Below are 21,291 nucleotides of genomic sequence, written 5' to 3' on the forward strand. Positions count from 1 at the left end.
GCTGCTATCCTTGATGACGTCAACTGTGTCCTGGTCATGGTTCTAACTGCTGAAGGGCTCACTGCACTCGCTGCATACCCCAGTCCCTCCAGCAACCTCGTCCTGGTTTTTTCGCCCAACACCTTCCACCCCCACATTGACGCTCACCTCCTGACAATCTGACTTGCCCTAGGCATTGGACATGACCAAGCTATCACCCAGAATAGTAAATGGTCCCACATCCTCCTCAGCAATGTCTACACTTGGACCCACACTGGTGCAGAGGCCCACTCCCTGGCCGTGCTTGCCGAGGAGCTTCTCAAGAACCCAGCTATCAAGCACCTCACCATCACTCAACCTCTGCGCTGGGCACGATGACCTGAGCTCATCGTCGGTACCCGCTCATCTGTGGTCCTTGATTTTGAAGATCTGGACGGCTCCCTCCTCACCTCCATCCTCTGCACCCCCTATTCACCTTCGACGCTCCCATAACTGCTTCATGCTGGCGTGAAAAGCCATGCCTTCATCAATGCACAAGGTGCTGGGCGTATGGGCACCTAGTCACTGGGTGCACCAAATTGCTCAGATGCTGTGTCTGCACCAGCCATCATTATGAAGACTTGCATCGTTCACGGTGCACATCGTGCATGAAGGAGAATCGCGCTGCCTCTGATTCCTGCACCTACTCTAGGTGCGTCAACTGTCATGGTCTCCACCACATGGACTCCATCGCATGCCTCAAGCAGGCAGAGTATAGGAACCCAGCTGCCTTCACTGCCTCTGAAGATGGCACAGGCATCATCAGCCCCTCCACTGCTGACCACACCTCTGGAGAGCATGGCGACGAAGTGGACATTGTTATGTAGCTGCTGTTTATGTACTAGTTTGCCCTCTATGTGATTCCCTGGCCTGGCGCAATAGCACGCTGGGCCCTCCCTTGCCCTGTACATTACCCTGCTGTATGATGCTGCACATAGTGCAGGATATAAATAAATGCCAAAAAAAAAGTGGTTCTTCTCATGTTTATTTTTAAATATGCTGTAGGCCATGCACTCTATGTGTCATAGTTTATGTCAAATCCTCACATCTGGCTGTCAAAGTGAATATGAAACAATATTGTATGCAGTTGTTTGAGATCTGCTCTTTGGTGCTTTTCGCAAAGACAAACACTGCTAGAAAGACATAGAATGAGTGAGTATCAAGATAAAGTAGCTGGATATTGGCATATATGCTAAGTACATGCAGATCATAAGAAATGCAGATCAGATTATGGCTAATGTGAGTAGGGCATGGAAAAATAGCCAATGCTAATTAGCCAGGGCTATTTTACCTATGTAAATTACATGTAATTTACAGTTAGTTTCAAAAATGCTAAAAATTAAAGGTAAATTACATTTAAATAGGAAGTGCCCAGGGGTGGGGACGATGGGTGTTCAGAATGTCCATCAGCATTGGCAATGATGTGAGGGGTGGAAGATATCTGCTAAGAGGGACTAACACTGTTTGGACTAGTATAGTGCTGTTTCAAGCTTTATTGCTCATTCACAGCATGAAAATGTACTGTTCATCATCCTTGATGACCAACTATGACAACTCTTCCAGAACAAATTTTGACACTGTGTCAACTCCTCTAAAATCTTCCCGACATAATTCCCTATAAAGCACTTTATGAATCTGCCATTATTCCATTCGATGTACAGTGACCCACAAAACTGTTGATAAGATTGGTTAATTCGACTTGTATAGTAAATATCTCCTCAATCACTGAGCCAAATAAATGTTATAAGAGCTCATTTTAAAGCCTATTATCATGGCTTTACAATGCAATTTTGTTTATATTTTTAGCATTATGTGGATCTTATGATATTGGATACTCTTTGAGGGCCACTCTTATCAACAGTTTTGTGGCGCACACACAAGTTCTCAGAATATTGTGATTCTTGATGTGTTGACAGGGTTCCTTGTGGGAATATTGATTGAATGATCATGTTTCAACATGAACAATGTAGAAACAGCCATACGCAACTTTTCACACTCAACCAACATCATGCCAAAAGCCGTTGCTACTGAAACTGTCAACCATGTCATCGCTTTGCTTCAGAATGGCAAATCTCTTCAAGAAATTGAAGCTTTGACTGAGCTACACTATTCTACCATCGGTAAACTGTGCTCCACACACTGCCCCACCATTCCTAAGGCCAAAGGAGGGTGTCCTTCCCTTCTTACTACTGCCAATCTTCACTATGCTACTCGACTCATTGGGACTGGCAAGGCTACCACATCTCCTGCTGTGGCCAGAGCTCTTGAAGATGTTACTGGGAAGGTCGTCAATGCAGAGACAGTGCAAAGAGGGTTGAAGAAGGCAGGAATGAAGGCTGTAGTGAAGCAAAAAAGGCCTTTACTCTCTGCAAGGCATCAGAAGGAGAGGATGGACTTCGCTTTGGCTCACCAGTATTGGACTGTAGAAGACTGGAGAAGGGTGGTATGGTCAGTTGAGACAAAGATTAACAGGATGGGGTCAGATGGAAGGAAATGGGTGTGGAAGAAGCCAGGGGAGAGCCTCAGTGATAGGTTGGTGAAAGGGACTCAGAAGTTTGGAGGTGGATCCTTGATGATGTGGGGCTGTATGGGTTGGGATGGTGTGGGTATGCCTGCAATATTGATGGCAGAATGGATGCAGACCTTTATGTCAGCATTCTGGAGGATGAGCTGCAGAATAGCCTGGAGGATTGAGGCAAAACTGTGGAGGATGCGGTGTTCCAGCAAGACAATGACCCCAAGCACACCAGCAAGAAGGCCAAGGATTGGTTCAAAGACCATGATTTCAACACCATGCTATGGCCCTCTCAATCCCCAGATCTCAATCTCATAGAGAATTTGTGGGGTCACCTCAAAAAGAAGCTTGCAGAGTATCAGGAGCCACCAAAGGGAATTACTGAGTTGTGGGAAAGGGTAGAGAAGGAATGGGAGGCTATTGGAAAGGAAGTGTGTCAGAATCTGATTGAAAATATGCCAAGGAGGGTGGATGCAGTTGTGAAGGCAAAGGGAGGCTATACCAAGTACTGAAAGTATGAGTTTTGTAGAACCTGAATATGTGCCACAAAACTGTTGATAAGAGTGGCCCTCAAAGAGTATCAAATATCTTAGGATCAAAATATGCTAAAAATATAAACAAAGCTGCATTGGAAAGCCATGATAATAAGCTTTCAAACGAGTTCTTATAACATTTAGTTGGCCCAGTGGTTGAGGAGATATTCACCATACAAGTCGAAGTAAGCAATCTTATCAACAGTTTTGTGGGTCACTGTAGATGTGAACAATACCCTAGACTCTGAAGAGCAATGGATGATGTTCAACCAAGCACTTAAGGCTCATCTTGGTCCACGCACTGGTTCAAGAAACACATTTGTGTTGAAGGAGCAAGAACCAGAGATTGAAATGCTTGTATATGTGTTTGAAGACAATTTGATACATCTTGAAGAGCATATTCTCTTCCAAAAATGGGTGGACGATTCTATTACAGTTGCAGAAAATGTCTATCTCACACACTGGGTGAAGCAATCAATAATTTGAGGTAAAAGATGGTAAAAATATCGAAGAAAAAGTTCAAACCTCTTAAGCATCTTCACTGTCAATTTGTGATAAAAGTTTTAAAATATTATTAACATCTTTTATTGTGAAAGATGATGAAAAGATTGAAAGGAGATCAAATGAAATATTAATATATATTTGTTCGATCATTTTACAATCTTTCATTTAAACTATAATAAAAAGTTTTAAAATCTTTTTTCACTCTTTTTTGATTAAAGATGATGAAAATATTGTGACTATGTCCTTGTTTTCATCTACTAAGCTAGTACTAAGATATGGAGGTTAATACTCAGGTTTATATGTTAGCTAGTACTATGGTCAGAAGAGGGATACTAAGATTTCAATGTTAGCAGAATGCTAATACTAAAATCTAAATGCTAGTGCTATGCTAGTACTAAGCTAGTACTTTGGCATGCTCAAGCAGATAAAAGTATATTGTGCTCGAGATAACGAGAATGACAGTTTATGCTCACCTACTTAGGTGTTAAAATCAGATAGTGCATTTATATATGTGCCTCAAAAAGGATTGTTCACCTATGGTCATTGATTATGCTTATGCTTTGATTGACATGATGCATCTCAGCATGTTCTGATCTGTCACATGAGTCACGCTGGCCCTCAAATGACTGCCACTCTCATTGTGCCACTATCTCCATTCTGTCGGCCATGTATCCTGCTTCATCGAATGAATCAGTATTGCTGCTGATCACTAACATTATCACAGCATACACCTTGTTAGGAACACAGGTGGAGAGCACCCTTCACACACAAATGAGTGATACTGCTCATGAAATGATGCAGGTGTCCTCAATGTGCACGTTTTACAGCCGCTGTCATTCTGCTGTCTGGTCCATCATGTCAAACATCTGAGAACTTGTATGGTGGGGTCTGAGAGGAGATGAAGGAATGTATTTTTGGTGGTGCAGCCTGAGCATAAGTGCACATTATAAACACAAGTTCTAACTGTAATGCATGAGCTGCTTACATCAGACACCAAAGTGTATGCCACTCAACATGAAAGCACAAACGAATCATTCTTAAGCTCTCATAATTTTGTCTGCTGGTGCCCCTCAATATAACTAAGGCCTGCAAATAGTACTAAGGTTTGAAGGTTAGTACTAAGACCTGAATGCTAGTACTATGCTAGTACCAAGCTTGTACTAAGATCTGAATGCTAGTACTATGCTAGTAGTAAGGTCTGGAGATTAGTACTATGCTAGTACCAAGCTAGTACTAAAATCTGAATGCTAGTACTATGCTAGTACTAAGGTTTAAAGGTTAGTACTAAAGTCTAAACATTAGTACTATGCTGGTACTAAGGTCTAAATGCTAGTACTATGCTAGTACTAAGCTAGTGCTAAGATGTAGACATCGATACTATGCTAGCGCTAAGGCTTCAATAGATAGCACTAACATTTGAAGCTAAGTATTAACCTTTATATTCGAATATTGGCTTAGTGCAGAATGATAATGATATGACATGGTCACAATGTGTTCATTATCTTTGATAAGAAAAGAATGAAAAAAGACTTTGAAACTTTTTATCATAGCTTTATCTAAAAGATTGCAAAATGGTTGAAAAAAAGATTGCTGATATGTTATCTAATCTTTTTCCAATATTTTTATCATCTTTAACAAGAAAAGATGTTAATAATATTCTGAATCCTTTTATCACAAATTGACAGTAAAGATGCTGAAAAGATTTAAACTTTTTTTACAATTTCTTTACCATCTTTCACCTCAAATTATTGATTGTTTCACCCAGTGACAGCTAACATTTCAGTAAGCTTGAATAGCAAATCAACACTGCGTATATGTATAATGATAAAATTATAGCTGCTGCTTGCATCGTTGATAGACGTAGCCTCTTCTATGGCTGACAAGCCTGAATGCAAGCCTATTGTGCCAATCTGGATTGAGAAAAGTGGTGGCACACACTCACTTATGACTGTCCTGGGAAAGTGTGGAGAGAATGAGACAAAAAAGCAAGTGAGTACCAATAAAAAGATGACAAAGAAAGCACCACGACCAGACACATAGGAGCTCACATCATATCTTGATCTGGACTTTGTATCAAGTGACGAAGATGATGACAGTCGAGGAGGTGGTACGAAGCTGCATCTATTGCTATTGCAGATCACCAAGCCATGCCGATGCACTGACGAGTCTGAGAAGAAGTGGGTGCAATGCATCGCAAGTGCAGCATGCAAGACATCATGGACCTGGCCTCGTAACTTGAGTCAGATCTTAAATCATGTGAAAAAATGTGGATATTTTCCTGCAAATCTAAAGCATGCTGTGTTGGAGCTCTCAGCAGTGAAGTCACATGGAAATCAGCTGAGACTGGGAGATATCAAGCCAGAAAATAGCAGGGAATCAGAGATAGAGCCAGAGAGTGATGATGATTGTGCAGAGACCAAGATGCAGCCCATCAAGAAGGTGAAGATGGAGTCAGACATGTTCCAAAAATATTAAGATGTCAGGAAGCAGGAACTCAAGACCTGTGGTGATCATGCACTTGTACTGCTTGTAGCATGTAATGGGCTGTCAACATGAGTGATCGACTCATATAAGTTTAAGAACTTTGTGAACATTGTTGGGCATGGAAAGTACATCCCTACAAGTGCAACAATCCTATGGAACTGGTTGAGGAAGCTGCAAGACTGCAGCTAGAGATCATTCATTATCTGCAAGGTGTACATGACTTGACAATCTCTTTTGATGGCAGAAACATCTGAAAACCCAAAGGCATATACATAATCCACATCATCACACCAGAATGCCAAGGCTTCCTAATAGATGTAAATGATGCATCTCATGTCAGCCACACTGCAAAGTACATTGTGGAGATACTCAAGCCAGTTATCAAGAGCGTCAGTGCATCCAATATCTCAGCGGTGGTAGCAGACAACACAGGAAACACATGTAAGGCCTGTCAAATAATCTGCAAGTTATTCAGACACATATTCAACTTGTAAGACTGCTGCCACAAAATGAACCTGGCACTATTACAGATTGGTGAACTGCCAGAATTTGCACCTGTGTGTGACGACAGACTTATTTTGATATATTCAAGTGGCATAAATTAACCTACCTTATTGATAGATGATTGCTGATTTGAAGGCAATTTTAGTGTACATGCACAAGTCAATCTATGCAGCAGAACACTTTAATGATGCCCGTGCAGCTTTCAACATTAAGAATGGCCTTACAATGATTGGAGAAACATGCTTCAGTACATATACATGGGCAGTGATCTCAGTGCACGACTGCTTACCTGCATTCTATGATATCATCAGCAAGCCTGAATTGGGTATTGTTATTGACATTTTGGTGAGTTCTGGACTTTATACTACTCACAATACATGGTTCACTGATGTGTTCCAGCCCAAGAAAAATGCATTCAGGCAGAATACCCATGATACAATTGAGTTTGAGTATAATCTCATGAGATTTATTGCACTTACAAGTCTGTTTGTGAAGGCTATCAAGTGCCTTGAGTTGGCTTACTCAACTATTGCTGACGTCTACTTGTTCTGGCTCACTGTTGTTGCCCATCTTGCTGATCTGTTCATAAACAATGTGGTCAATCTGTCTCCATCAACAATAGATGCAGTGTGAGCCATTACCAATCACCATTTCAAGGAGATGATTGATGATGCATCTAGAGACATCTACATTACTGTGTTCTACTTGGATCCTCGTAAATCATCTCTCATTAGCTCAGTGATTGCCATGACTCACTGGTAAGTAACTCAGGTTATCATGATGCCACTGTCTTCAAGCATCTCAATCTGCTCACTATTCCACGCATACGGCTTGCACCATCAAGTGGGTCTGGCACTGCTAAGGAGCAGGAACCTACAATTGAAGAATGCGATGACTCTGTCTTGCGCTGAGTTGGCTTGAGCTTGCAACATATACTGAAGAGTGAGTACAGCAGCATTGCTGCCGGTCTTAAGGGTGATGAGCTCCATGTGGCCATGAGTCTCAGGAATCCTCATCTTGTGCACTTGACATCAGCCTAAGCGTCAAAAGGCCTGTGATCAGAGCTGTGAGCCATTTGACAAGCCACTACATGATGGACAGAGTGTGCGAGATTGATGAGTACAGAGACAGAAAGATGCTGATGCGACAGTTCTTGGAGTGAGTTGCCAGAACTTTGAATTTGCAAGCAGACAATGACTTAGAATGGGTCGTTATTAGGCACTCGACATCAAGATATACTCAGCAGTTCCAAACTCCATGGCAGATGAATGAACAATGTCGACCATGACATGGCTCAATGATGCATGGCATGCCACACAGGATGTGCAAAATTTATTTGACACAATTACTATTTGCCAATTCCATCGCTACGACCCAAGCAAGCAAGAAACAATGCCCAAGGCAAGGCCAGTAGTCAAATGGCAGGACATGGATGCAACAATTCATAGCAGAGGAGATGATGAAATGGGAGCAGAAAACATTGGTGGAGCAGGCCTGTCTATGGCTGACTTTCTCGAAAATGGGCAGGATTACATGATGGAAAATATGGCAGATTTTGCCATGCCTGAGGTTGTTGACATCAATTCAGCTTTCCTCAAGGAAATTCTCTCCAACAATCCAACTGTACTTAATCAGCCAGTGCAGAAAAAGGTCATGGAGATTATTGAGGATGAGCAGCCTGACTGGGACCATTGGTAGCGGCATAGACAGTGTAGGAAGTTGTAATTTACCATCATTTTGAGTAAATTTACCAGCTAATTAGCGTTAATTACCTCGGTGTTTCGGGGGCTGCGCCCCCCGGACCCCCCTTTGTTAATTAACCGTAAATTACATAGGTAAAATAGACCCTTGCAGGGGGCCATTGCTAAGTAGCCGGTTAAGCAGGTCACAATTCCTAATTTTTCGCGCCCTAAATGTGAGCTGGAAGCACATCGGGACCGGATGGGAGACAGGCGTGGCGTAGTGTGTCGGAACGGCTGCAACGCACAGGTACGACGTAAGGAGCCCAGTAAATCCCGCCCATGCCGCGCTGAGCGAGAACAATCCAACAGGTAGTGACGGAATGTTCTTGTTGCAATGTCGTCGCACCTGGACGACCGGCCACCCTGGGCGAGCAGCTAGCATGTCCGCAAGTCCGTCACTGTCGCAACGGCAGGGAACATGTTATTGCGACGATCTCATTCATATCACAGGCTTTCAATACAGTGTAGAGTACATAGAACAGTGTATAATCAGCTAATGCCGGTGGGCGATTCAATGCCCGCCCACACTCTTCTTCTGCTGCTCGCCAATATCCAAGCGGACCTCCCTAATCCCTTCTGCAGCGATCATCGCAGGTCCCTCGAACGTTCGGTCCGAGTTAAAGAACGGCGTCGCGGGGCTGAGCGAAACAGGTGTGCGTCCAGAATGAGTGAGCGCAGGTGAAACAAGCGGAGAGTGATCTTCGTCGTTCGAGGCAGGCCGCGGAGGGAGGCGGTTGGTACGAATGGACGCAGTGCGACTGTCGTGTTTCCCAGTATTGTCCTGCTCGCTGAACATCGTGGCAGCCGTGGGTTGTCGGCCCTCGCGAACGAAGGGAGCATTGCTGTCGTCCGGATCGGCGGAACGGAGAGAGGTTCTGTCTAGAGAATTGTGCTTGCTATTTACCAGGTAGTTCGTACTGCTGCTGCGATTGTCGTAATGACTGGCGCTGCCGATAATTGTGCTGCTCATACTGTGGATATGGTTGGTTTTGTTGTTGGAAGTGCTCGAGTTTACGGCGCGATCCTGTGATGTAAAAGTAGTTAAGAGACTCTGCGAAGAACGGTTGCTGAGGTACTGCGAGGGGAATGTCGTGGATCGCATGTGTAAGGCTTGTGCGTTGTTGTCGCCTTCGACCTCTACACGGGCGTGAGATGCGTGCGTTCTGTTTCTTTGGTGCTGTTGATGGACGAGAGCGCTGTGAGAACCGGATCCCAGGGGAAAAGAAGAGCGGTTTTCTGCGCCGAGGCGAAGTAGATTGTTTGCATCTCCGAGATCCACGAGAGATTGCTGTTGTTGCAATGGCCCTTGCGCATGGAAATCGTCCTCCGACATGGGGGGAAGGACATCCAGTAGACGACGGGTTGGCTCCCGGCCCAGCGTACTTTTACCAGAGACGGGCGAGTCCATCACGCCACGAGCCTGGTCGAGCAACGACGCGCCGTACTGGTTTTCCATTTGGTTCTCTAGCAGGTTCCATACTTGCTGCCTCTGGACATGGGCCTGAAGGAGCATCCTCTCCATCGGCGTGAACCCATTGTCCGCGCGAGCTGCCAATCCACCCACGCCGGTTCCCATAGAGGACTGCAGCTGCGCATTTTGCAAAGATGATGAGTCGTCTTGAAGTAGCGACGGATGAGGCAGTATAATGCCTGGCCGCATCAAACGCGACGCATCCGAGATGAGACCATCACACATCTCCCCACCTGCGAGCAGCGACATGCCTCGCATCGGATCCAACGACTGCAAAAAGGGCTGTTGTGCAAGCGGTAGCGTCGACGATACTGAAGAAAGGGGTAAATTACTGGCCAACCTCCCGGATAGAAGGGGAGAGTTTGCATTGACGCCGTTCTGTAGATACCCAAGATCTGCCCGCATAAGAGGAGAAGAAGTAAGTCTTGGGTTGAGCTGTGTGCCGTTGAGGTTGAGGAGAGCAGCTTGTGCCATCGTGATGCGACCAGGAGAATTATCACCGTCTCTATTCATCCGCTCCAAACGCTGCAGAAGGAAATCATCGGCAATATGCTCACGGTAACATAAACGGTCCAGAAGGAGGGAACGAAAGAACGGAAAATAATAGATGATGCGACGATTTGGGATCCGAGAGCTTGCGACAGTCATCGCACAAACGCAAGCTCGTTCGAACTGCACGCATGACGACATAGAATGTCACTCACCCTGAGTTCTCTCTGCTCGGTTGTATCGGCGAACCGAACAGAAATCCTGCAACCAGAGTCCTTTTCCCACCCACGGACAAGACGACCGTGCAAGCGTTCGACGACCTCTTCCGCGGCTTCACGAGTCTCCAACCTACATAAAAAAACAAATGAGACTCCCGCCAAAAGCACTGCGGTACAATCTTTGTACATATATACGCTTTCAGCTTACCTCACGAATGCAATCATTCTCGGCGGATTGCTCAGCCTTGTCTGGAAGAAGCGGCTGCTCATGATGCGATACGGGCGTACGAGTGCAGCGAGCGTCTGGTCGTCGATACTTAAAGGCAAGCCCTCCATGTACAAGTTCGTCGACGTGGTATCTTTCAGCTGCTCCATACGTGCTTTGAATGAATCTGCAGGAAGGCGATGAATATCGGAATTTGGCCCTCCAGGGGTGAACGAAGAAGATGAGTATATTGTGCCAGGAATCTTGTGAATTTGCTGCAATAATTGCAAGTCAGAACAGAGGCAAAGAGATGGGCGAATGACTACCGCACCTTCGAGAATGACGGGTGGAGATTTCTATATTTGCGCAGAGATTCGACGCACTTTTCCGCGGCTTCAATAGTATCAAACCTGTTGCCGAAATCCATCGGTCAATGTTAACGAGTATCGGACAATGGTACTTACAAGACGAACCCGTACCCACTACATCACAAGTGTCGGACGGAGCAGAGCAATATCCAAAATGACAATCAGCATCGGCACCTTCGCTTTTGTTGGAAAACAGCCGGGCATGAAGCGCATATCGTGCGTATACAATCGAACGATGGAACGAATGCAAAGTAAACGCGGGCGTTTATACGGAAAGGAATCACGTATATCAGCACCGTAAAGGACGGCGAACGACACCCATTCCCTCAGGGATACCATGTGCAGATATGCCGACCCGCGCCAACCCAGGAAGAGATAGAAAAAAACTTACGAAGGCTTGTCACAAACGTGCCGGGTGAATGTCCGCACGCTAAGGACTTGTCCAAACTCATGTGTCATCTTAAACAAGTCCTCTTCGGGGAAATTCGGAGGCAGTCCATTGATATAGACGTTCGGAGTGCGGAACTCAGACGACTGAGTCTGCGCATCCATCGGCTGAGACTTGACGGGGGATGTCTCCTTGCAGCCATCTGCCGACTGAGGTGTGTTCATGGGAGCCATTCGTGAGTCTGAAGCCGATGTCTGGGAAGCAGCTGCGCGAAGAAGACCCATTCAGTACGGGAGGCACAAATGCGTGGCTCTCACTTACGAAGAGCGCCAGCGCCTTGTCCAGAAGTAGGAAGGGATGGAGTACCAACAGCTTGTTCGGTCACATGAGGGGTGATTGCGTGGACGGCCACTTTGACTGGGACGCTAACCGCTGGGGCGAGCTTGTGGATGTCAATGGGCGCGTCGAGAATACGGCTCTGGAATTGTGGAGCACTCGCGGACAGCATAGAGGCGATGGGACGGGCGACGTTGAATCCTTCGCTGGCTGAAGATAGCTGACAACGCTGATGAGATACATCTGACGAAGAGACTTCACGAGAGAGGCTCTGGAGAGAGGAACTATCGTTGGAAGATACAAACGAATCAGAAGAGGCGCAATGATAACGAGACGATCCGCTGTCGCTGGTGATGGAAGAGCCAGGGCTAACAGGTGGGTTGTTCGTAGAGGTATCGTGGTCGGTAGTCAACGTCTGCGAGAGCGGGGATGAGCGCCTTGGAGAATGCTGATGAGCGTGCTGAGTAGTAGAGCTAAGAGAAGAGGATGAAGACTGGGTCTCGTGCGTGTACATGGACATTATGGGTACTTTGAGGTGGTTCGCAGGGTATCAGATCGTGAAAGTTTGAGAGCCAAAAGAAAGCTGGAAACGAGCTGATATGGACTGGAGACAGGAAGAATGCGTAGAAGGTCAAGCGAAGCGAAGCGATCTCGTATGCGATGCCGTTACTTCCCAGCACATGAAGCTAACGCAGCGAAATGTTTGGCGGAACGATCCTGAGGATCAACGGTGTGTCACACGTAGTGCTTGAAGCTGGAATAAGAATATGGATAGCGGGATGTTAAGTGGCAAGGATGGGGCTGGATACGAGCTGTGGGCGGGTATGAGGGGGGATATGATGTGACGGGAGAAAGAAAAGGGGGCATTGCGAGGAAGGTGGATTCTTATAGCTGCAGCGCGGCATGTGGTCGGAGGATGCCGCTCACCGAGCTGAGCTGCGACCTGTCAACGCACCGAGCACGCCTTCCAAATCGAGCAGCAGGAGTGCCATACTGGGAAAGAGCGAGACCGAGGAGTGGCCAGCGGCTTCTAAAGAACGATCGTCTCGTGATTTCGTGGCGACACTATGCCCATATCGAGCAACGAGCTTCCTGGTTGGCGCAACGGACGCCGGCACGCGCGCTGCCACTCGCTCCTCCTCTGACGGCTCGGCGCCCTCTGCCATCAATTATGTCCTCGCTCGCATGGCTCCATTCGCACTCCGCAGCTGCCCACGTTGCTCACGGTGTAATGCACATATGATTATGCAATCTATATCAACGAATTTCTAAGGAGAGCATACAATCAGATCTACCGGTCCTAGAGAATTGTATGCTCTCCTTTGCAAGCATCACCCACGCGTTGATGCAGTAAGAGACTCGCCCAATGAGGAAGTCGAATACGTGCTGTGTGCATCATTTGCGCGCAGAGATCTGCAGGATTCTTGAAACTATCTTGAAAGATTGACCACGCGAAGGTGCCAAGCCTAAATCCGAATACGTCTTTCCTGCTTGTTCAGCACATTTTCGGGCAACCAAAGTCTTGCTTGTCAAATGGAATGATCCCATAATCGCGCACTTCTCTACCAAAGAGAGCAGGAAGAGTGCTTGTTCCGATAAAAAGGTAATGACGCGCCGTCATTCGACGCGTACTAACGCGCTCACCATGCCCCATGCCCGCCTCGAATCACGCAAAGCGTCGTCTGCGATCTGCTTTTTGCAATAGAATCCACTGTATCCCGCACGCTGTAATTACGACAGATAGCGGCTATTCTGATGTCGACAATTTGGGACACAATGGAAAGGACGGAGAGAGCGTGTAGCTAGATAGACTAATACTAGATGCCAGTGGAGGAGAATCACAAGTTGCGATCTGCATGGCGCCGACCATCTGAGTCTCCACCCCTAAGGGCCTCCGTGCCCTCGCATCCTTTTCTCCTGAATGCAAGGCATATCCAAGGCAGGATCTACTACCACCTCAAAGAAAGCACCAATTCTCACTGCAGGAAAGGCTTTATAATTGAATTGAGTAATTCAGCCTTTCATGTCAAGTGAATAAATTTGGAGAAAGGCTAGGAAAGGTCCCATTTTGCACCTTTCCTGGCCTTTGATTTGCATCAGACTAGCCTACATTAACGGTAGAATGTCGTAGAACGGAAAAAGTCAAAGATAATCCACAAATGCTTTATTTACTCCTTTTTTACGGTAGAAATCGGTGCACTTCTCCGCAATGTTTCTACAGGTTTTCACATGGAAAAATAATTCTATGCACAGAGTGCATGGCTGACAGGAGACAAGTTCACGGGACATCAATTCATCAACAATGAACATCCATACAAATCCGGGGCCACCACATTTGTTATGGGCCTAAAGAACCCGTGCACTCTAACTCTCGCCTGACCCGCCAAGGTCCTCTGGCTCAAGTAGAAGGGGTGAAGGTCTAACTCGAAACTGGGGGGTAGGCCCCAGCTCGAGCCAGTATATATATTAGCGGGGTAGGACCCCTGGTACTGGGGGTAAGCCCAGCAGTACCCTAATACACAAGATTAGGCCATAGTGGCGTGCTATGGCGTGCTATGACGTAGCTAAGTCCAGACGAGTCCGTAGGGGCCTCAGTGCACCTACCTGGTCTAGGTCTATGATGTCATCGTGATGTAGGGTCACGTGACTTGTACATGTCCGAGGGATGTCCGAATGTCCCTGTGGCGTGGGTATCCTATGATAGCCACGTGGTAATGTCCTTATATCGTAAGGGTATGAGGTGGAGTGGCCCAGACGTCCTATCCTTGGAGTGCCTAGAAGGTGGTTACGAGCGATAATCGTAACATGACCCCCGTCCTACACCGAAGTGTCCTCACGAGGCCCTTTGGTTACGGGTTCCACTGGTATATTCCCTGCCTTGATGCGCTGCTGCTGGAATACTTCCTTGGCATCGGGAGGATCCTCTCCGTCATTCGCTGATTCCTTTAGCATTGCTTTGGCGGAGTTTTAATGTGTGGTATAAGTGTGGTTCCCAGGGTCCCTTCGTTTGGATTGATGGGTATAGACGTATAAAGCCCGTGCTTCTAGTAGATTGATCGGAGTATTTGAGTGATCTTTCTACAACACTGGGCATCGTCTTTTGTCCTCCGGGGTTCGGTGATCTGTCCTGGATCAGTGTTGCTTCCTCCACCACTCCGGGTATCTACGGAAGATTAGTTTTGCCAGTAATGGTCTTTGATATAGGGTATGCGATGCCTTGGATCGCGCCATTCCCTTGGACCCGATAATGGGTATAATCACGTAGGTTGTGATCCTTGTATTACCGATCTGTCGGTAATGGATACGACCGTCGGCGGATATACTTTGCCTGTAATGGTCTTAGTAGCGGCTGATTGAGTCTGTGATGTCCATTTGTCATGGGTATACTTGTGACTCGTGGCCCGTAATGGCCCGGTGTACTTTCTTAGTAAAGACCGTGTTGCGCCATATGGGTATATTTATATTAGCTGATTAGGTTTCCTGTCTTGCCTAGACTTGTTTCCCTTGTGGCTTAGATAAGGTATTCTGCCTTATTACGCTCCGGACCCTAATTGCCGGAAGCAGGTATTGGTGGTTCGGGTGATGGGTACTCGTCTCGGCTGTAGACTGTACATAGAGCATCTTCTTGGTCTGCCTACACCAAGTGATGGATATGCATCGTGGTCTCTCAGCTGCGAGCATGGCATCTTCCCGTTCCGGAGGTATACTGACTGTATAGTAGGGTATCGTTGTCGTTACAATATGATAAGGGTATCCGTGCGTGGGCCCAACATTTCCTTATGTGGGTTATCTGACGTGTCGTGGGTGCGGATTAGGTGATTATCTCACAGTTCCTATAATGGCGCTCATAGCAGCCAGGCAACCTGAGGATGGATAAGGGTTTATCCTAATGGTATATTGGAGCTTCTCTAACTCCGTCGTTACCGTGGGACTTGAGATTTCCCGATGTACGTCCGCAGCTTACTCATCCAGAGCTCGCCATCCTTAGGCCGTACTTCAGTACTTTCCCAAGTCCTTGATCATGACATAATGAGCGTGGGTGGTAGGATATATTACCCCCGTCCTAGGTGGTGTCTTCCTGACGCCTACTTGTCTGAACCCCTTGGGCTCGTCCCTTTCTATAGGTTAGAGGATGGCCGGGTATCTTGATCCAGCAAGTCCTAAAGTGGAGAGCGTATTCTTCAGGTATCTCCGGGTATTGGATTATGTAATAGGCTTGGTTCCTATAATGGTGCAACGCAGCCAGGTTGCCAAGCGTATTGTAGTTGGGTTATGTTATTATTAGGTTACTTGATTCCTATAGTGGCGCTCTAAGCTGCCAGGATATCAAGCCTAAGATATTTGGGTATAGTCATGATCACTATCTCGGTTTGGTCTTACCCGATATGAACTGCCTGTCCGATCGGCACCCGTGCCGATCTAGCGTGTGAAAATGGTATCTCTGAATAATGACTGTATGTAGTTGAGATTCGGCTACGGCGATCTCCTTGGATCTATTGCCTCCTGCAGTTACGATGCCTAAGCAACGCGTGCACTCAGCGTCCTAGGGCCGAGCCTTATGATATGAGTATCAACGAGGTCTAGCGTCGTTGGGTATGTGTCGTAATGATGGCGTAAAAAGGTTATTCCCAGATATAACTTCTGGTATTGGTGGGAATACCTATTATTCTAGGGTTGCTACTACGCTAGGGGTAATACCTTCTAGTACCCCCGTCCTAGGGCTGAGCGTCCTCGCCAAGCCATTTCCTGGACTCCTTGGGCTTTCCCTGGGGTATATGGTACTCGCCGGGTATCTTAGTCCGGATGTTACCAGGTACGAAGGTCGCAGTTCGTGGATATCTTCAGTATGTTATTATTTAGTTTTCCCCGAGTCCTGGGTTGAGATTACTATATTTGGGTATCATAATAGATAGCCGTGCCCCCCACGAGCCCTGATTGCTCGCGGAGGGTGTTCGTAATGGAAAGTGATCGCGTCGTCAGCACTGTGCACCTTGTTCAAATGGTATTCTCTTTTCCTGTACCACCGAGACACTGCCTGTGTCAGCGGGGTCGAGAACCTTGCGTCCAAGTGAACTGCCTTGGCACTTCTGATTTGATCCGACTGGAGTATCACGGTCAATGAAGAATATATTATTTATAAAATAGTCCTTGGGCTGGACGGCCACGGACAATAAATGCAGGTAACCTATTCGCCGAAGCTAGGCACCCAATAACTAAAATCTCTGAAGTTGTTCCAACAGCGCAAAGCAGCCGAGGCTTCGAAGTGTGAGAGTTGTTCCCTCTAGTGGCACCTACGGCAGCCAGGGCTCTCAACCGATCCTATTTATCTGAGCGCAAAGCAGCTGGGCAGGATAGCGAATAAAAGGTATAGACGGAATTAAGTACAAGGACCCACAAGGAACCCCTGCCAAGCTTTACTCGGCTGCGTCCACAGCGTCATCATAAAGACCCCATCTTTATGATGTTACAAAAATTAAATGGCTTTAATATAGCCATTACTTCTGGTGCCCCTACTGGACTTTCAGAAGTTTGTCGTGGGCTCAGTACTTCTTCAGCCCTGTTTGTCGGCACGGTACTTCTTCGGCCGGTGTCATAAATGATGGATCGGAGCAGCTCCCCACTCACGGATCAATCCTGACCCTCGATCCTTTTGATCTGCTCCCTCGCCAATTGTCTTCGTCGATTTGGACTGTTGTAGTTGGTTCCGGAGAGAGCGGAGTGTAAACCTTCAGCTTGGTGCCAGGGCGGTGGACCCATTCTTGAGCCTTCGAGTCGCTGAGGATAGTCGAAGGGGGAAAACCTTTGGCTGGGCGCCAGGGCGATGGACCCTTTTTATCGAATCTGGAGGCGGTGCCTCGGGGTGGATGCTCTTTTGCACGAGCTCGAAGTGCCTGACCAGGCGAAGTCTTCATCGGCTAACGTGCTAGTGCTAGCTACTTGTAACTATGGAGGCAATACTGAGCAGTCCGCAGTCGCGGAAGGGTCTTAACAGCCTTTGATTATTACGCTGCCAGTGTCCAACAACTCCCGAGGGTCTTCTGGTACCCTGGTCCACCGGTCATTCCAACCGAGTGTTCTGACAGTTCGTTCCGCCACAATATGCCTATGTACTACATGGCTATGAATAACTAATCCCCTAACAAGTCGGGTTTACAGTGGGGATGAAGGCTGTTCTCGGTGCCGCTTTAGCACTGAGCAGGTGTGTTTAGTCCCTCGACACCCGAGGTTATGCAGGTCACGCTGGTACAGCGGTCCAGATGATTGCTGTCCTACAGCATTTAACGGAAGCCCTTTCCCGTGGAGCTCATACGTTGTGATAGCTATCTCACTGGTATACCGTGATGAGACTTTAAAAGGTCATCCCACAGGCCAGCTTTCGCTATTAGACAGTAAACTGTCCGTTGGCATGGCAGCTATGGCCAAGGATATTTTTTATGGGCTTGGCAGCTCCGCTGTCAGAGTCACCGGTGCACTTTAGCTGTGGTGTTGCTCCGTAGCGGTACCCTTTTAAGGAGTACTGCACCCCTCTGCCCGGGCTCGTTGCACTGTCGTCAGGCTTTACGGCCCTCTGTGCCCCGATGGATTTTAACTGCCCAGTTCTGCGGAGTCCTCTTATGTCAGAGGTCACGGCAAGGTCTGCAACAGGTCATGGTCGAAGCCTTCTGCCAACTTTCACGGAGGCTTGTTTAAGGCCTTTATTCCGGCTTGTCATGCGCTCGTTTATGTCATCGGGGTGGCGCCCCTAGGATGCCTCACCGCCTAAGGGCTCTGGCAATCTCTTCGGTTGTTTTTGCCCTGATGCAAGGAGGACGGTGCCCCCGGTGGATCTTCGGCACTCCGGCCTGGGCGGTTGACCCATGTGGTGACTTTGTTTTCACATGGCTGCCTGCCTACTGCAGGGGAGATCCTACTCCCCGGGGCCTCCCCGACACTGCCTGCATCGAGGGGTGGTGGGTGGTCGTGATGACCGTGCTATGCCCTGCCTGGGCGGTGTCGTCGACGTCAGAATCTGCTGCCTGTGGGTTGTTCGGAGCGTCGTGGTCGTTGGCGGATCCTGCCTGGATGTCGCCGAGTGCCCGATGTCACCATGCCTTGGCTTGTCGGGGAACTGAGAGGGTGCCTGAATCGGCAAACGAGTGCCTTGCCGGGGCTGACTGCCTTGTGTCCGACAAGTGGTGTGCATACGACCTGGACGGCTGCAGCGAGTGGAAGGTGGTATAGTGGTCGCCAAAGAGAAGTCCGAACTGAGGCGGCTACCGGTGCCCACAGCCCTAAGGGAGTAGTTTCGAGTTATGTTATGGGCCTAAAGAACCCGCATACTCTAACTCTCGCCTGACCCGCCAAGGTCCTCTGGCTCAAGTAGAAGGGGTGAAGGTCTAACTCGAAACTGGGGGGTAGGCCCCAGCTCGAGCCAGTATATATATTAGTGGGGTAGGACCCCTGGTACTGGGGGTAAGCCCAGCGGTACCCTAATACACAAGATTAGGCCATAGTGGCGTGCTATGGCGTGCTATGACGTAGCTAAGTCCAGACGAGTCCATAGGGGCCTCGGTGCGCCTACCTGGTCTAGGTCTATGACATCATCGTGACATAGGGTCACGTGACTTGTACATGTCCGAGGGATGTCCGAATGTCCCTGTGGCGTGGGTATTCTATGATAGCCACGTGGTAATGTCCTTATATAGTAAGGGTATGAGGTGGAGTGGCCCAGACGTCCTATCCTTGGAGCGCCTAGAAGGTGGTTACGAGCGATGATCGTAACAACATTAGGCAACCGTTACTGATTGGCACATCGCCCGACAGCAGTCTTTCTTTTCATTTCCTGTCGTACTGGCCAAAGATACACATGGGTTTTGAAAACGAGGATTGTGCCGGAAGTCCTGACTCAGCATCACGCAAAGTATGCTATGTTGTCTCGAACGACCTGGTAAAGGTGTGCATGAAACCCTGAATGTGAAACCTTTACTGATAAGCTTGGGCTGCAATAGTGTTCCTCACTGCTGCCTTCCAATCACCATCGCTCTTTTCTCGTGCACTCGCTAGCCAAAGCGTACGGGCTTTTCGATCCGTCCACGGATCGGAACAGAACCAAGTTACAAATCCTGCGACCTACTCCAGCGAACTACAAAGATCTTTCTGTATATCATAGCCGTGATTATTTGTCCGCTGTTCTTAATGAAGAGAACACTGAAGAAACATTCCGCGCATCCGGGCTCTCTAGAATGGATGACTCAGGGTATGGGCTTGAGCACGTAAGCACTGACACAACGGTTGCTCTTTTCCGTGAACTTCTTCTGGCGACAGGACTGTCCGCTCTTCACAGGGCTACCAGCATACGTCAAACTCGTAGCAGGGGCAACACTGACAGGTCAGACTTCAAGATATAGCTACTTAGATTTCAAGAAGCATATCTGACCGAGTCGTTAACCGCCAGCTGCAAAATCTCTCCAGAGTGGTGACGTGAACGTCGCCATATGCTGGGATGGAGGAAGGTGGCACCCAGTTTCTATCGAGTCGTTCACTTGTTGATGACTTTCTAAACAGACATCATGCGCGTAAATCTCAAGCATCAGGCTTCTGCTACGTTGCCGACTGCATCCTCGCCATCCTTGCCCTCAAACGCACACAGGTTTTCTTCAGTCCAACACCCCGCAAGGCGCGAATCATGTACCTCGACCTCGACCTTCATTTCTCCGATGCAGTATGCGAAGCATTTGTCTCCTCCGCAGATCATTCGGGTGCCCCTCAAGTTCTCACCCTCTCGGTTCACCATACTTCCCCAGGATTCTTTCCTGTCTCTCATCTGGCATCGCTATCGGACCCCGCCTCCCCGGCATTTGATCCCTTCTCTCTGTCTCTTCCGCTCGCAGCAGGTGCTTCTGATGCCTCTTTTGCAAAAATTTGGCCTTCAGTTGAGCGCGTGAAAGATGCGTTCGAGCCCGACTTTGTGGTAGTGCAGTGCGGCATGGACGGGCTTGCAGGCGATCCGAATGCCGTATGGAACTGGTCACTCGGATCTGCGAATGGCAGCGTAGGGTGGTGCCTCAAGCGCATTTGTAATGAATGGAATTGCAAAACACTGCTTCTGGGTGGAGGTGGTGTCTATCATATTTAGCGGCATTGCTTTTATTGATCCATTGCCACAGGAGGTTACAACTCTGCCAACGTGGCACGGGCATGGACGTACTTAACATCTATCGCCGTAAGCGTAATTGTAGCTTTCTGTAAATGACTGCAATTGCTCACGACGAATACGTAGCTTGATCAATTCCTGTCTCTGGACTCTGATATACCAGACCATGCCGCCTTCCCCCTATATGCTCCCACATTCACGTTGGATGTCCCACCCGGAACCACTCCAGACAGGAACACAGATGAGTTCTTGGCAGAAATAGATGCACTATTCCGTCGCATCTCCGAGATTATACGCAACAGGATGGCCTCTGTACAATGTTGATAATATCCAATTTCTTGGCCGAGTCGCGGCAATTGCTTGATCAGCATGTACCTTGCGGT

The 21,291-nt window shown here is 47.8% G+C and overlaps 4 protein-coding genes across 4 annotated transcripts; 3 read left to right on the plus strand and 1 right to left on the minus strand.

The window, feature by feature from the left end:
• Positions 1-2,649: 2,649 nt before the first annotated feature.
• LAESUDRAFT_793641 (uncharacterized protein) lies at positions 2,650-3,045 on the plus strand (the record flags this gene model as incomplete). The annotated part of the gene is made up of 1 exon (XM_040913943.1): positions 2,650-3,045. The coding sequence occupies exon 1, from the start codon at positions 2,812-2,814 to the stop codon at positions 3,043-3,045; it is 234 nt and encodes a 77-aa protein (XP_040768171.1). The 5' UTR covers positions 2,650-2,811.
• Positions 3,046-6,548: 3,503 nt separating this feature from the next.
• LAESUDRAFT_645083 (uncharacterized protein) lies at positions 6,549-7,191 on the plus strand (the record flags this gene model as incomplete). The annotated part of the gene is made up of 3 exons (XM_040903897.1): positions 6,549-6,611; positions 6,676-6,903; positions 6,982-7,191. Coding segments are annotated over 3 exons (501 nt in total), but the record flags the coding sequence as incomplete, so codon positions are not given.
• A 1,506-nt stretch (positions 7,192-8,697) lies between these two features.
• On the minus strand, positions 8,698-12,498 carry LAESUDRAFT_747766 (uncharacterized protein). Its single transcript, XM_040911488.1, has 7 exons — positions 11,761-12,498; positions 11,443-11,704; positions 11,148-11,165; positions 11,015-11,093; positions 10,687-10,958; positions 10,476-10,608; positions 8,698-10,296 (listed from the first exon to the last, which is right to left on the minus strand). The coding sequence occupies exons 1-7, from the start codon at positions 12,293-12,295 to the stop codon at positions 8,812-8,814; spliced, it is 2,784 nt and encodes a 927-aa protein (XP_040768173.1). The 5' UTR covers positions 12,296-12,498; the 3' UTR covers positions 8,698-8,811.
• Positions 12,499-19,531: 7,033 nt separating this feature from the next.
• LAESUDRAFT_694052 (histone deacetylase complex protein) lies at positions 19,532-21,232 on the plus strand (the record flags this gene model as incomplete). Its single annotated transcript, XM_040906182.1, has 7 exons — positions 19,532-19,708; positions 19,764-20,027; positions 20,080-20,143; positions 20,210-20,267; positions 20,320-20,873; positions 20,922-20,977; positions 21,035-21,232. The coding sequence occupies exons 1-7, from the start codon at positions 19,622-19,624 to the stop codon at positions 21,230-21,232; spliced, it is 1,281 nt and encodes a 426-aa protein (XP_040768174.1). The 5' UTR covers positions 19,532-19,621.
• Between the last annotated feature and the right edge of the window lie 59 nt (positions 21,233-21,291).

The sequence above is a fragment of the Laetiporus sulphureus genome (genome assembly GCF_001632365.1).
Source record: "Laetiporus sulphureus 93-53 unplaced genomic scaffold LAESUscaffold_5, whole genome shotgun sequence".
NCBI lineage: Eukaryota > Fungi > Basidiomycota > Agaricomycetes > Polyporales > Laetiporaceae > Laetiporus > Laetiporus sulphureus.